The sequence below is a fragment of the Taudactylus pleione genome, unplaced genomic scaffold, assembly GCF_031769625.1.
Source record: "Taudactylus pleione unplaced genomic scaffold, aTauple2 ptg000685l, whole genome shotgun sequence".
Lineage (NCBI taxonomy): Eukaryota > Metazoa > Chordata > Amphibia > Anura > Myobatrachidae > Taudactylus > Taudactylus pleione.
Window position 1 is genome coordinate 3,196,852 of NW_028285087.1, and position 14,464 is coordinate 3,211,315.

At 46.3% G+C, this 14,464-nt stretch overlaps 1 protein-coding gene across 1 annotated transcript in view; it reads left to right on the forward strand.

Moving 5' to 3' along the window:
• Positions 1-11,713, forward strand: part of MFAP5 (microfibril associated protein 5) — a 34,823-nt gene extending 23,110 nt beyond the window's left edge. Inside the window, exons 6-9 of the mRNA XM_088456080.1 lie at positions 2,153-2,185; positions 8,998-9,085; positions 10,999-11,072; positions 11,255-11,713. Of these exons, the coding sequence (XP_088312206.1) occupies positions 2,153-2,185; positions 8,998-9,085; positions 10,999-11,072; positions 11,255-11,340 (281 nt within the window). The 3' untranslated portion in view covers positions 11,341-11,713. The remainder of the gene's footprint in view (positions 1-2,152; positions 2,186-8,997; positions 9,086-10,998; positions 11,073-11,254) is intronic.
• Positions 11,714-14,464: the final 2,751 nt, after the last annotated feature.

The following is a 14,464-nucleotide window of genomic DNA, read 5'->3' on the forward strand; positions in this document are numbered from 1 at the left end:
ACCAAGCCAGCAGCTCCACTCACCCTCCATTGCCCATTGTCTACACTGCCAACAACCCAGCAGCTCCACTCACCCTATATTGCCTATTATGTACACTGCCACCAACCCAGCAGTTCCATTGACCCTCCATTGCCCATTGTCTACATTTCCACCAACCCAGCAGCTCCACTCATCCTCCATTGCCCATTGTCTACACTGCCACCAACCAAGTAGCTCCACTCACCCTCCATTGCCCATTGTCTACACTGCCAACAACCCAGCTGTTCCACTCAACCTCCATTGCCTAATGTCTACACTGCCACCAACCCAGCAGCTCCACTCACCCTCCTTTGCCTACACTGCCACCAACCAGCAGCTCCATTCACCCTCCATTGTCCATTGTCTATACTGCCATCAACCCAGAAGCTCTACTCACCCTCCATTGCCCATTGTCTACACTGCCAACAACCCAGCAGCTCCACTCACCCTCCATTGCCCATTATCTACACTGCCACCAACCCAGCAGCTCCACTCACCCTCCATTGCCCATTGTCTACACTGCCACCAACCCAGTAGCTCCACTCACCCTCCATTGCCTATTGTCTACACTGCCACCAACCCAGCAGCTCCATTCACCCTCCATTGCCCATTGTCTACACTGCCAACAACCCAGCAGCACCACTCACCCTCCATTACCCACTGTCTACACTGCCACCAACCCAGCAGCTCCAATCACCCTCCATTGCCCATTGTCTACACTGCCAACTCAGCAGCTCCACTCACCCTCCATTGCCTACTCTGCCACCAACCCAGCAGCTCCACTCACCCTCCTTTGTCCATTGTCTATACTGCCAACCCAGCAGCACCACTCACCCTCCATTGCACATTGTCTACACTGCCAACAACCCAGCAGCTCCACTCACCCTCCATTGCCCATTATCTAGACTGCCACCAACCCAGCAGCTCCACTCACCCTCCATTGCCCATTTTCTACACTGCCAACAACCCAGCAGCTCCACTCACTCTCCATTGCCCATAGTCTACACTGCCAACAACCCAGCAGCACCACTCACCCTCCATTGCCCATTGTCTACACTGCCACCAACCCAGCAGCTCCACTCACCCTCCATTGCCCATAGTCTACATTGCCAACAACCCCGATTTTTCCTTCTAATCCCCCCATTACCACATACAATGTTAACCAAGCTGTGAAATGAAACATGGAGCCCTGGGAAAGGCTGGTGAATGGAGAAGCTACCAGGTTAGTTATAGGTGGTAATTCAACTTTAAATTATATAAAAAAAAAAAATCTAAAAATATATAGAATACAAAAAAATTGTACTAAAATGCATAAGTATTAGAAGCTAACAACACAAAAGTAAATATCGTACGCCACTTATGTGATTGTATTTGTTAGTACCATACTGGCTAGCCTTGTATAAACATACAATTGAATCAATTACGAAAAGCCCTCTTAGAAATAGTGACCAGTACCCTACGGCACTGGAAGCTAAAACGCATCTGACTCAGAGCCTTTGATATCTGTGGGGTACATGAAGACAGGCACTCTGAGGGCTCATTATCAATGAGTTTTATCATTCACTTTGACTGATAAAACTAGTTGCGTATGATAATAGTGCTCCAGCCAATCAGCTCCCAACTGTCATCTGTTTGAAAAATGACAGTTGGGAGCTGATTGGCTGGGGTATCATTTATCATGCACAGCGAGTTTTATCACACGTTGTGAATGATAAAACTTGTTGATAAATGAGGCTGAGTCACTAACACAAGGGAAGGTATGGTATTATAGGGAATATGCTGGTGAGCCCCCCTCTCCCACTCCCTCCTGCAACTCTGCTCCAGGCCCCGAGTCCTCTCATTGGCTCAGGCATTTTCGGAGGAGGAGTCCGTGCCAGACTTATATCCCGCCGGATGTGACCTTAGCGGTCAATCACAGCTATAGTGAGTGTGGCTACACCCTACGCCACCTGACATCGGTGGGGTGACTGCTGTCGTGTCCCCAGGCCGCAGCACCCTGGGCAATAGCCCTGCCAGCCCTCCCCTTGAGCCTCCCATGCCTATGAGTAATGTTTCTCCGTCGCTACCATTTTATTATTAGATACAATCTATTACTCTATCTGCAAATACGTTAATGTAAATATCTTTGTTACAGATTCAGAAAGTCAAGTTACAGCTGCCCCTGGTGGTGAGTATACAGATAGCATAACAGTGACACCTACCCCCAACAGTGACTATATAGCGTAACAGTGACAACTACCCCCAGCAGTGACAATATAGTGTAACAGTGACACCTAACCCCAGCAGTGACTATATAGTGTAGTAGTGACACCTACCCCCAGCAGTGTGATTATATAGCGTAACAATGACACCTACCCCCAGCAGTGACTATATAGCGTAACAGTGACACCTACCCCCAGCAGTGACTATATAGCGTAACAGTGACACCTACCCCCAGCAGTGACTATATAGCGTAACAGTGACACCTACCCCCAGCAGTGACTATATAGTGTAACAGTGACACCTATCCCCAGCAGTGTGACTATATAGTGTAACATTGACACCTGCCCCCAGCTATGTGACTTTATAGTGTAACAGTGACACCTACCCCCAGCAGTGTGACCATATAGTGTAACAGTGACACCTACCCCCAGCAGTGTGACTATATAGTAACATTGACACCTACCCCCAGCAATGTGACTATATAGTGTAACAGTGACACCTATCCCCAGCAGTGTGACTATATAGTGTAACAGTGACACCTACCCCCAGCATTGTGACTATATAGTGTAACAGTGACACCTACCCCCAGCATTGTGACTATATAGTGTAACAGTGACACCTACCCCCAGTGGTCAGTATGTAGATAGTGTCTGCCCCTGGCGGTGAGGATACAGATAGAGTAACAGTGATACCTGTGCACTTATGAGTATACAGATAGTATAACATGATACACACCCCTACAGTGAGTATATAGATAGAATACAGACAGGGGTGTAGGAAGACGTATGGTGGCCCCAAAGCAACATTTCCACAGACCCAATGTGCAAATAATTTTGCAGTTAATTGTACATGAGTTAATATTTGCACTATCTGCCTACTTAGCTGACATGCAGGAATCAATGATTGGTGATTAGCATATAGTATCAAAAACAAAAAACATATTTAAAAAATATATATGTATGTATGGTCTCCCTAAAACATCAAAATTGGACAGGTGTGTGGGCATATATTGGGTGTTGAATCTGCGTCCAGGTCTCCAGTAGGATTGTGTCAACAGTCTGGTCTGGAGTTGGATCCCCGGAGTATTGGACAAGTGTGTACCCAGCATAAGTCATGCACCGTCATATCAGATGAGTAATTTGCTTTATCCATTGGTTTCTAAATTAAAAACTGCAGATAAAATGGAGGAAGGTGCATGAAGGGTGATAGGCCAAACCTTATTATATAGTCCTTACCTGAAGATGTTATTCAGATTCTTTTTCTGAAGATGTTGCTGTTCAAGACCTTATTGGAAGATGTAATCCAAAGTCTTTGTCATTAGTCATTATCCAAAGTTTATTAAATAAAACAGGATCTACTCAGAGCATCAATGTAGGACAAAATGTCACCACAAAATGGCTGCCAGTAGCTGGGCATCCTTTATATACGGCTGTGACCTGCACTGTGACATCACAATGCACGCAGGTAGCAGGTAGCTATAGCCACAAAATGGCTGCCAGTAGCTGGGCATCCTTTATATAGGGCTGTGACCTGCACTGTGACATCACAGTGCATGCAAGCAGCAGCTAGAGATGGCTATAGCCACAAAATGGCTGCCAGTAGCTGGGCATCCTTTATATAGGGCTGTGACCTGCACTGTGACATCACAGTGCATGCAGGCAGCAGCTAGAGATGGTTATAGCCACAAAATGGCTGCCATCAGCTGGGCATCCTTTATATAGGGCTGTGACCTGCACTGTGACATCACAGTGCATGCAGGCAGCAGCTAGAGATGGCTATAGCCACAAAATGGCTGCCAGTAGCTGGGCATCCCTTATATAGGGCTGTGACCTGCACTGTGACATCACAGTGCACGCAGGCAGCAGCTAGAGATGGCTATAGCCACAAAATGGCTGCCAGTAGCTGGGCATCCTTTATATAGGGCTGTGACCTGCACTGTGACATCACAATGCATGCAGGCAGCAGCTAGAGATGGCTATACTGTAGCTTGGATCAGCTCTGGGCCCAGATGCCCTGCAGAAGCCCTCTGGTAAGAATAGAAAAGCCGGGGCTCAGGAGATGGCAGTGTAACTCTGTGCAGGGAGAGGTCCGGGCCCCAGAGGTGACCCGGGCCCCGTAGCAGCTGCACTATCTGCATCTACTATAGATAAGCCCCTTGTTTACCGTGACACCTGCCCCACTAATGAGTATACAGATAGTATACAGTGACACCTGCCCCTACGGTGAGTATATAGATAGTATACAGTGACACCTTCCCCACTAATGAGTATACAGATAGTATAACAGTGATACCTGCCCCTACGGTGAGTATATAGATAGTATACAGTGACACCTGCCCCTACGGTGAGTATATAGATAGTATACAGTGACACCTGCCCCACTAATGAGTATACAGATACTATAACAGTGATACCTGCCTCTACGGTGAGTATATAGATAGTATACAGTGACACCTTCCCCACTAATGAGTATACAGATAGTATAACAGTGATACCTGCCCCTACGGTGAGTATATAGATAGTATACAGTGACACCTGCCCCACTAATGAGTATACAGATACTATAACAGTGATACCTGCCTCTACGGTGAGTATATAGATAGTATACAGTGACACCTGTGCACTAATGAGTATACAGATAGTATAAAATTGATACATGCCCCGGTGGTGAGTATACAGTACAGATAGTATAACAGTGCTACCACCCCCTGTGGTGAGTATATAGATAGTACAACCCCGGTGGTGAGTATATAGATACTATAATAGTGACATCTGCCCTGGCAGCGAGTATACAGATAATATAACATTGATACATGCCCCGGCGGTGTGTATATAGATAGTATAACATTGACATGCCGCGGTGGTGAGTATACAGATAATATAACATTGATACATGCCCCGGCGGTGAGTATATAGATAGTATAACATTGACATGCCGCGGTGGTGAGTATACAGATAATATAACATTGATACATGCCCCGGTGGTGAGTACATAGATATAACATTGATACATGCTCCGGCGGTGAGTATACAGATGTATAACATTGATACATGCCCCGGCGGTGAGTATACAGATGTATAACATTGATACATGCCCCGGCGGTGAGTATACAGATGGTATAACATTGATACATGCCCCGGCGGTGAGTATACAGATGTATAACATTGATACATGCCCTGGCGGTGAGTATATAGATAGTATAACATTGATACATGCCCCGGCGGTGAGTATACAGATAGTATAACATTGATACATGCCCTGGCAGTGAGTATATAGATAGTATAACATTGATACATGCCCCGGCGGTGAGTATACAGATGGTATAACATTGATACATGCCCACATTGATACATGCTTCGGCGGTGAGTATACAGATGGTATAACATTGATACATGCCCCGGTGGTGAGTATACAGATGGTATAACATTGATACATGCCCCGGTGGTGAGTATACAGATGGTATAACATTGATACATGCCCCGGCTGTGAGTATACAGATGGTATAACATTGATACATGCCCCGGCAGTGAGTATACAGATGGTATAACATTGATACATACCCCGATGATGAGTATATAGATGGTATAACATTGATACATGCCTCGGTGGTGAGTATACAGATAATATAATATTGATACATGCCCCGGTAGTGAGTATATAGATGGTATAACATTGATACATGCCCCGGCGGTGAGTATACAGATGGTATAACATTGATACATGCCCCGGCGGTGAGTATACAGATGGTATAACATTGATACATGCCCCGGCGGTGAGTATACAGATGGTATAACATTGATACATGCCCCGGCGGTGAGTATACAGATGGTATAACATTGATACATGCCCCGGCGGTGAGTATATAGATAGTATAACATTGATACATGCTCCGGCGGTGAGTATATAGATAGTATAACATTGATACATGCCCTGGCGGTGAGTATATAGATAGTATAACATTGATACATGCCCCGGCGGTGAGTATACAGATGGTATAACATTGATACATGCCCCGATGATGAGTATACAGATGGTATAACATTGATACATACCCCGATGATGAGTATATAGATGGTATAACATTGATACATGCCCCGGTGGTGAGTATACAGATAATATAATATTGATACATGCCCCGGTAGTGAGTATATAGATGGTATAACATTGATACATGCCCCAGCAGTGAGTATACAGATGGTATAACATTGATATATGCCCCGGTGGTGAGTATACAGATAATATAACATAAACCTGCACCTGGCAGTGAATATATAGAGACTATAAAAGTGACTTCTGCTCCTTCGGTGAGTATAAAGATAACAGTGACATCTGCCCCGGCGGTGAGTATACAGAGAGTGTGACTCTGACATCTGCCCCAATAATGATAATAGTGAAACACTGACACCATATACCTGTATATCTGCCCAAATATTTTTTTGGCAGGGATCAGATTGATTAATCTGTATTATTTAGGAAGGGACTTAGGCCCCCATTTACTAACGAGTTTTATCACCAAAACGAGTGATAAATTTCACTGTGTATGATAAATGGTGCTCCAGCCAATCAGCTCCCAACTGTCATTTTTTTAACAGTTGACAGTTGGGAGCTGATTGGCTGGAGCACCATTTATCATACACAGTGAAATTTATCACTCGTTTTGGTGATAAAACTCGTTAGTAAATGAGGCCCTTAGCATGTAACACATACCTCCCAACATGACCCTCTCCAGGAGGGACACAATGCTCTGGTCCTGGACTTCCCTGGTAATTTATGATTGGTGGCGGCTCCAGTACAGTCCAAAATTCAAATAGGGGAGTCACACCAACTGCCAGTGAGTCCCAGCCAGTGATGTGTGGCAGTGTGTGAAATGACAGTTGGTGTGGCTCCCCTATTTGAATTTTGAACTGCGCTGCAGCCCCGCCTCTTACCAGGGAAGTCCAGGACCAGAGCATTGTGTCCCTCCTGGAGAGGGTCATGTTGGGAGGTATGGTAACATGATCCAGGCCAATGTTATCACTTACTGTGGGGACACTGTTAACAGGACCGTACTAGGGTGGGGCAACATGTGCCATGGCACAGAGCAACGTTGGGCAGGGGGAACCGTTCGGCAGCACCTGTCAATTTTCTGTTTTAATCATTTACACTTGCGGTGCTCCTGGTAGCATCCTCCTCTATGATCACTGCCATCTCCTCTATGAGCCTGATCACCCCCCCCCATCTCCTCCCTGGCCAAATACCCCTCCATCCTCTCTGCTCCCTGGTCACCTCCCCTTCTGACCTCAGGCAAGGCTAATGCTGGGTACACACACTTGTCAATCTATCCTTTGTTCAATCGACGAACAATATATCGCAAGTACGTACAACGTAACGATGTCGTTGACAGACACACAGACATATCAGGTCGGCCCTGCAGCACAGCCGATGAAAGATATAACAGGGCATCTGCATGTGTGTATGGGCGACCCGCCGACTGCCTGTACACTTGTTGCAGAGACCGCTGAAAATGACATCTCCACTGGGCAGACAAATTTCAATGCCCGTCCAGTTGTGATGTCACCCCAGACACATCCAGCAGCCGAATGGTATGCAGTGTCAGACTGGGGCAGGAAGGGCCCACTGGGGAAATCCAGTGAGAAGGGTTCGTACTTAAGGGGTGTGGTCATCCACCAAAGGGGGTGTGGCCAGCCTTCACAGATATTTGCCTCACATTTAGGCAAATCTTGGTGTAGTTTCTATAGAAGGGAACCAAGCACCACGTTGATCAATGGTCCCGCTTCACCAGGGAACTGACTACCTAATAGAGTAACAATGTATAATTCAGAGGAGGGTTTTGGGCCCTCAGCCAGTGGGCCCCCCAGGGATTTCCCCTGTACTCCTGTGGGCTAGTCCAACCCTTATGGTAAGTGTGTAGAGCTTACCAATTGGTCGCTCAGTCTGCTGATCAATCCGTAGCTCTAGTCTTGTACCCAGCATAACACAGGCAGGAAGGCTCCTGTATGTGCACCTTCAGTTATATCCTCCTTTGTTTAATGCAAACATTTCAATTGCTGTCATATCAGGTCTCAAACTCATCACCTCTCACATAGAGCTATTTGCTCCTGCAAGAGAAGCCTAATTGTCAGTATAAACCATTACAGCTGAGCGGATCTATGTAGTGTGTGGCTGCAGGGGATTGGATGTGTGGCTGTACACTACACAGACCTGTTTAGTTGCACTGGTTTTAAACTGACAATTACATGTAACTTCATATAGTTAGAAAAAGCAGACTGCCTATGCAGGAGCAAATAGCTTAATGTCTGAGGCATTCGACTGTAATGTGAGAGGTGGTGGGTTCGAGTCCTGGCTATAACAGTATTGAGAAATGTGTGTGTTAAATAAAGGCGTTTGTAACGGAAGGTGTACATATTCTCCTGTAGTTACAGGAACCTTCCTGCCTAGCAATGTGAGAGGTGCTGGGTTCAAGTCCTAGGTATGTGTGATGTAAAATAAAGGCTAATGTAACTGTTAGAGAGCTCTCATGTTAAGTGCATAAATGTATTATAAGAGGACTGGTGTCCAAATCCCTTTTCTTGGAGTGTTCTGAATGGCAGTATAGGTGTTCTGGCCCAGGGCACCAAATAGTCTAATTACGGCTCTAACTTTTACCTTATTGCAATGTCCAGAGTGCACGTTATTGCAGTCTATGGAATCTATGACATAAATGTACTAATAGAAAGGAAAATTCAACCAATCTATAACCCGGGATGTATATTTCTTATTTCGCTTTCTCCCTTCCAGACTGTAGAGAGGTCCAGTATCCCTGCACCCGAATGTACTCTGTACAGAAACCGGTCAAGCAGTGTATCAGCTACTTGTGTGTCACCAGGTTGGTGCCCTCACTTTACCACACACGTATTCCCCTCATTATAGGAAACACCCAAACACAAAACAAACCTGGAATAGCAGCTACGGCATGATATTCCGAATCTTTCAAATGCGGGTGACCCTGAATTTCTGGAGGCCAGGTTGGGGGAGATCTTCCCCCATTTCTTTGACTTTTCTGCACTCTAGGGCATATTGCTTGATGATCACATTGATCTCCAGTCAATAACTTTGTACTCTTTTTTTTGTGATAGAGGTTTAAGGTATAGTATAAGCGGAGAATGAGCTGCGAATGGGTTAATGCTATTTCCTGTGCTTTCCAACCATGTTAACTTTTTACATGAAGAAGGTGGATTTCTTCATTACATTACAATTATTTCTTCATTACATACAATTATATCCAGTGCAAAGAGCACAGCACACCCGCGTTGTGTCCCAGAGCAACGGAAATGAACTCCATCTGCTTAAACAAAGACAGGGCTGAAAAGCACAGAAGGATGATCGAGAGAAGATGCTATATATTTTACCAGAAAGAGCAATAACTGAAGTCACATGTACACTGCAATACCTTTAAATGTCGCTGGTGATTTTAAAGGTTAAACGGTATATTAAGATTTCAGATTTGTATTAATGTTATTAAACATATCAAGGTGAATACCCCCGTGATCTGTATTTCCAATCGACGTGTATATTTAATTAAAATGTTCTAAAAAATAAGAGGACTGCCATATCTCCTAGATATAGCTTCTAAACGTGGAACTTATGGAGACTTATGGGGCCACATGTAATAGCCCAACAGGTTGGTTTTACCTTTAAACTAATTGCCGCTTCAAATCCAGTGACTATCTTGCCACAGGCTATTACATTTGGCTCATGGTCTGGATGTTTTTGCCCCAGTACGTGGCTTTTTCTTGTGTATTACATGATTTGTATAGGAAAGGGTCCTAGACTGCACACCCTGAATATATATAATGGGAGGTGCTACCTGTTGAGACTATTAATGCAGGCACAGACAAATCACAGGTGCTCAACTCCAAATTACTAATTATATATAAATACATTATGCAATAAAATTTTGCAATAAATAAATAGAGTTTTTTAGCATAATCATGGCCAAGGTTATGGGCCTACCCACCATATCCAGGTAACCTCTGTAGAGTAGGTCCCTAACATACTAGGGTTCAAATCTAGAGCGCAGGGCACCCCCAAACCAGCTCAGCCGAGCCACCCCAGGGCATCGCTCTAATGGGAAAGGTGAAGTGTAAAGTAAGACAGGTAAGAGCAGCTGCGGCTGCATGTATAGGATAGAGAGGTGAAAATACAAATATAATAAACAAACAGTAAAGGTGTTAAAAAGTGCAAAAAAGGAAAAATGTGTTATAAATAAATAATGCGATGCCCTGAAGCAGACCAACCTTAGAAATCCAGGGGACCCACGCCCCAAAAATCAACCCAAAGTTGCACTACAGTATATCATTTGTAGGACTTACCTAAATTGTGCCTATTACTGGTGTGCATTCACAATACCATGTTCTAAAAATTAAGAGGACTGCCATATCTCCTAGAGATAGCTTCTAAACGTGGAACTTATGGAAATGATGGGGCCACGTGTAATAGCCCAACTGGTTGATTTTACCTTTTAACTAATTACCGCTTCAAATCCAGTGACTATCTCGCCGCAGGCTTTTACATTTTGGCTCATGGTCTGGATGTTTTTGCGCCAGTAGGTGGCTTTTTCTTGTGTATTACATGATTTGACAGCTTTCGGCTAGAAAGAGGACATTTAAACCTTTGTCTTGCAGCCCTTTTAGGATCACTCCTCCCCGGATAATGACCCCCCCCCTCCACCCTTACATTCCTCCCCAGCATGCTGTCTATGCGTCCGCTTCTTACTTACCCCGCCTACTCTATTTTCAGCGTGCGGCGTGTGTACATGGTGAACAAGGAGATCTGCACACGGATTATGTGCAAAGAAGATGAGATCATTCAAGGTGACTATTGGCGGACATAAAATAAGTGAAGAGTTCGTGGTTGGGTGGATTAGGGTGTGCCACGGTTGAACTGGGGTGTGGCTTACAGAGGGCGGCGAATGGGGTAAATCTGCTGCCACATTCCATCGTCTCACTGCCATTTCTTTTCTCTTTCTTGCTGCTCCATGGATCCGCCTGCGCAGAGGAGAAGTGCCGCCAACTAGCTGGGCTCCCACCTCGCCCACCTGCTGAGCCCCAAGCTGTTCCTACAGAGAGCACAGGAAATTGAAGCTTAACTAAAGACCACTTCAGTTATAAATCCCCAATATTATACACACCAATGGTGCGCCCCAGTCTCCAGAACACTGAATTTAGACCAATATTGTCACACCCGTAACCTACTTACACTCCCCGACCCCCATTAACCAGTCACACGTAGAACCCTTATATGGATTGTATAATTGGTCTCCTGGGAAATATAGTTACATGGCATTGGAAGCAGGGATACCAATGAGATTGCTTGGGTACCGATGCTGGGATGGAATTGCATAGTGTTGTGTATGGCTCATCTAAAGGGACAGCTGAGCACTATGTAGGACAAGGCAATTTCCTTTCACTATATCTGGGCCTCCCAACATATGTAATGATGTAATAATTGCAATATAAAGACATTTTACTGAACCTAGTCGTGGCCTCAATAACTAAACAACTCACTGTCTACACTGTACTATAATGTACAACCCAAGCCCAAGCCAGAGATCCCAGGGGAGGTGGGGACCCCCCCAACAAAGGAGTCCCCCCTCTCCTGAGCACCCTAGGCTTAGGCTGAAGCTCGGGGCTCTTCCCTGCAACCCTGTCTGGTGGGTACAGGGGTAATAGTGTTGAACACGAGTTCAACATGGCTCGCGGTGCGGTGTGAACGGGTAACCCTGATCTTGATGAAAATTCTTCCCATTCTGCCCACTTCACTAGGAAGTGGGCAGGAATGTGGGAAATTAGGTCGACATTCATAATGTAGACACCACAGTGTTGACAGTTATGATGTCAACATTGTTAAAATGTCTACAGGCAACTTGTTGCCTTTCTCAGAATGTAGACATGTGAAGTGTTGACATTGTTAGAATGTTGACATTAGGGTTAGGTTGTGGGATGGAAGAGTTAGGCACTAGGGGGAGTTTAGGGTTAGGCTACGGAGAGGGAGGTTAGGGTTAGGCACTAGAGGGTGGGTATGGGTAGACATGAAGGTTAGGCTGTGAGATGGGAAGGCTAGGGCACTAGGGGGAGTTTAGGGCTAGGCACTAGGGGGATGGTTAGGGTTAGGCACTAGGGCAGTGGTCTACAACCTGTAGCTCGCGAGCTACTGGTAGCTCGCGGTCTTAATTTTGGTAGCTCACCTAGCTGCAGTACTGCCGAGTCAACTAGGAGGAAGTGACCTGTGACGTGTGCTCCCCGTTGCATCGACGCCATGGGTGGAGCCAAAGGGAAGCACATCAGGTGATTGCCATAGCCTCTACATCAATCATCTGATGTGCTTCCCTGTGGTTCCACTCACGGCGTCTACACTACGGTGGAGCGAGTGACTCCCACCCAGCCCTGCCGGAAAATCACACAGCAGCCCTGCCTATATCTTTTGCTCCTCTATATCACTTACCTCCTTGCAGCTGGTAATTAACAGTGATATGTGCCTGTTCTTAAATTTTGTTTACGAACTACATACCACCTCATCCAGCTCTCCCAGCATCCCCAAGAGTGCAACTCATCCAGCCCGTCCCTGGTGGACCAACCCCTGCCACAGGGGTGGTCTCTACCCATACACCCACCACCGGCTCTCACAGCGGCACCCCCACCCGCCAGGGTGGCCCGGCAGCAGCAGCAGTATCCACAGCATCAGTGGACCCAGCACCCCACGCACACCACTCGGTCGCTGACCTCAACAGGCCAGGTGTCCTCCACAAGCAGCAGCAACATTCCTCTGCAACCGCAACAGCTCACTTCAAGCAGCACCCATCTGCAGCAACGTTCCTACCTCTACGGCCACACCGATACACCCCAAACCCTACCGGTAGGTATTTAACTCCGAGACTTTCACCAGCACGCGGGACGCCGCCAGGGTGCACACCTCCACCCACAACACCTGCTGCCCCCCCCAACATCACCCTCCCACCAACTGAGACTCCTTAAGACTGTCGACCAAAGGTCCAGCAGGGGTGACGTGCCGGTCAATTGAACCGCACGGCAAGGAGCCCCCTGAAAGGGTCTAACCACCTCCCCAGTCTCTCCCACTCCCACCACCACACCATCCCCCTGTGCTCGGGACCGTACAGGAGAAGCACTGTGACTACTCCAATTAAAGCAATTGGCCCCTCATCCTTGTCTGCTTCTTCCTTTCACACCTCAACACTGCATCACAGACAGCACGCCAGCAACCACAAACATATTCCAACACATCCATACAACCATCGCATCCACAGGGAGAGCGCACCTTCCACACACACACCCCCCCCCTCTATCAAGCTACAACACAGGACCCGGTACTCCTGTCAGAAGGAAGGTGCAGCACCCCAAACCACCTATTAGCTACGTCTCATAGTCCCACACCACCCATCTGCCCATACAGTAGAGCGCAGTCCTACCCGATTATTAACATATCACACTAACAACACACTAAACATTACAATAGTATGAACGTAAAAGTTATCCTGATAAAAACAATTTTTAATACAGTAAGTACTAATACCACTCGTAATTCAATGTTTTCTACATGGTGTATTAGTCCTATTGGTCCTAGGAACCTTAAATGTTTGATTATAATGAAACAAAGGTCTCTCACAATCAGAGATAAGGGGGCCAATTCATCAACACTAAAATAACGTTTTTAAGAACATTTTCCTTAATTACCGTTATTTTAGTATTTATGAAGACACTAAACATAGGAGTTATCACTGATATCTCCTGGTTACGTCCCCCTGCGTCAATTTCCACACTCCCCATACATTAGTACATTAGTATGGGGATATGGAAATTATGCTATTCATCAAATTCCGAAAATTATGTATTTTCGGAATTTGATGGAGTTACTATCCGCCTCTGTGAGGTGGAGTATAGCGGGTTACACTTACCTGTGTCAGCGTGGGCAGGTCCCCTGGCGTCTCCCTCCGGCGCTCCCTGGTCACTCCTCCGGCTCCGCCTGCTGCTCTGAAACTGTTTTGCTTTTTTTTAATAAACTTTACTGTTCTGTCTGGAGAACACAGTGTCAGAACAGCAGAAGGAGCCTGAGGCGGCTGCAGCAGGCAGGTAAGTCGGGGACGGAGGGGAGGTGAGCGGAGGGGGAGGGGGGGCTGAGGGGGGGGCACACGGAATTACCGCAGCTGTAGGCAGTGCTGTGCATGCGCTGTTTTTACCGATGTATCGCG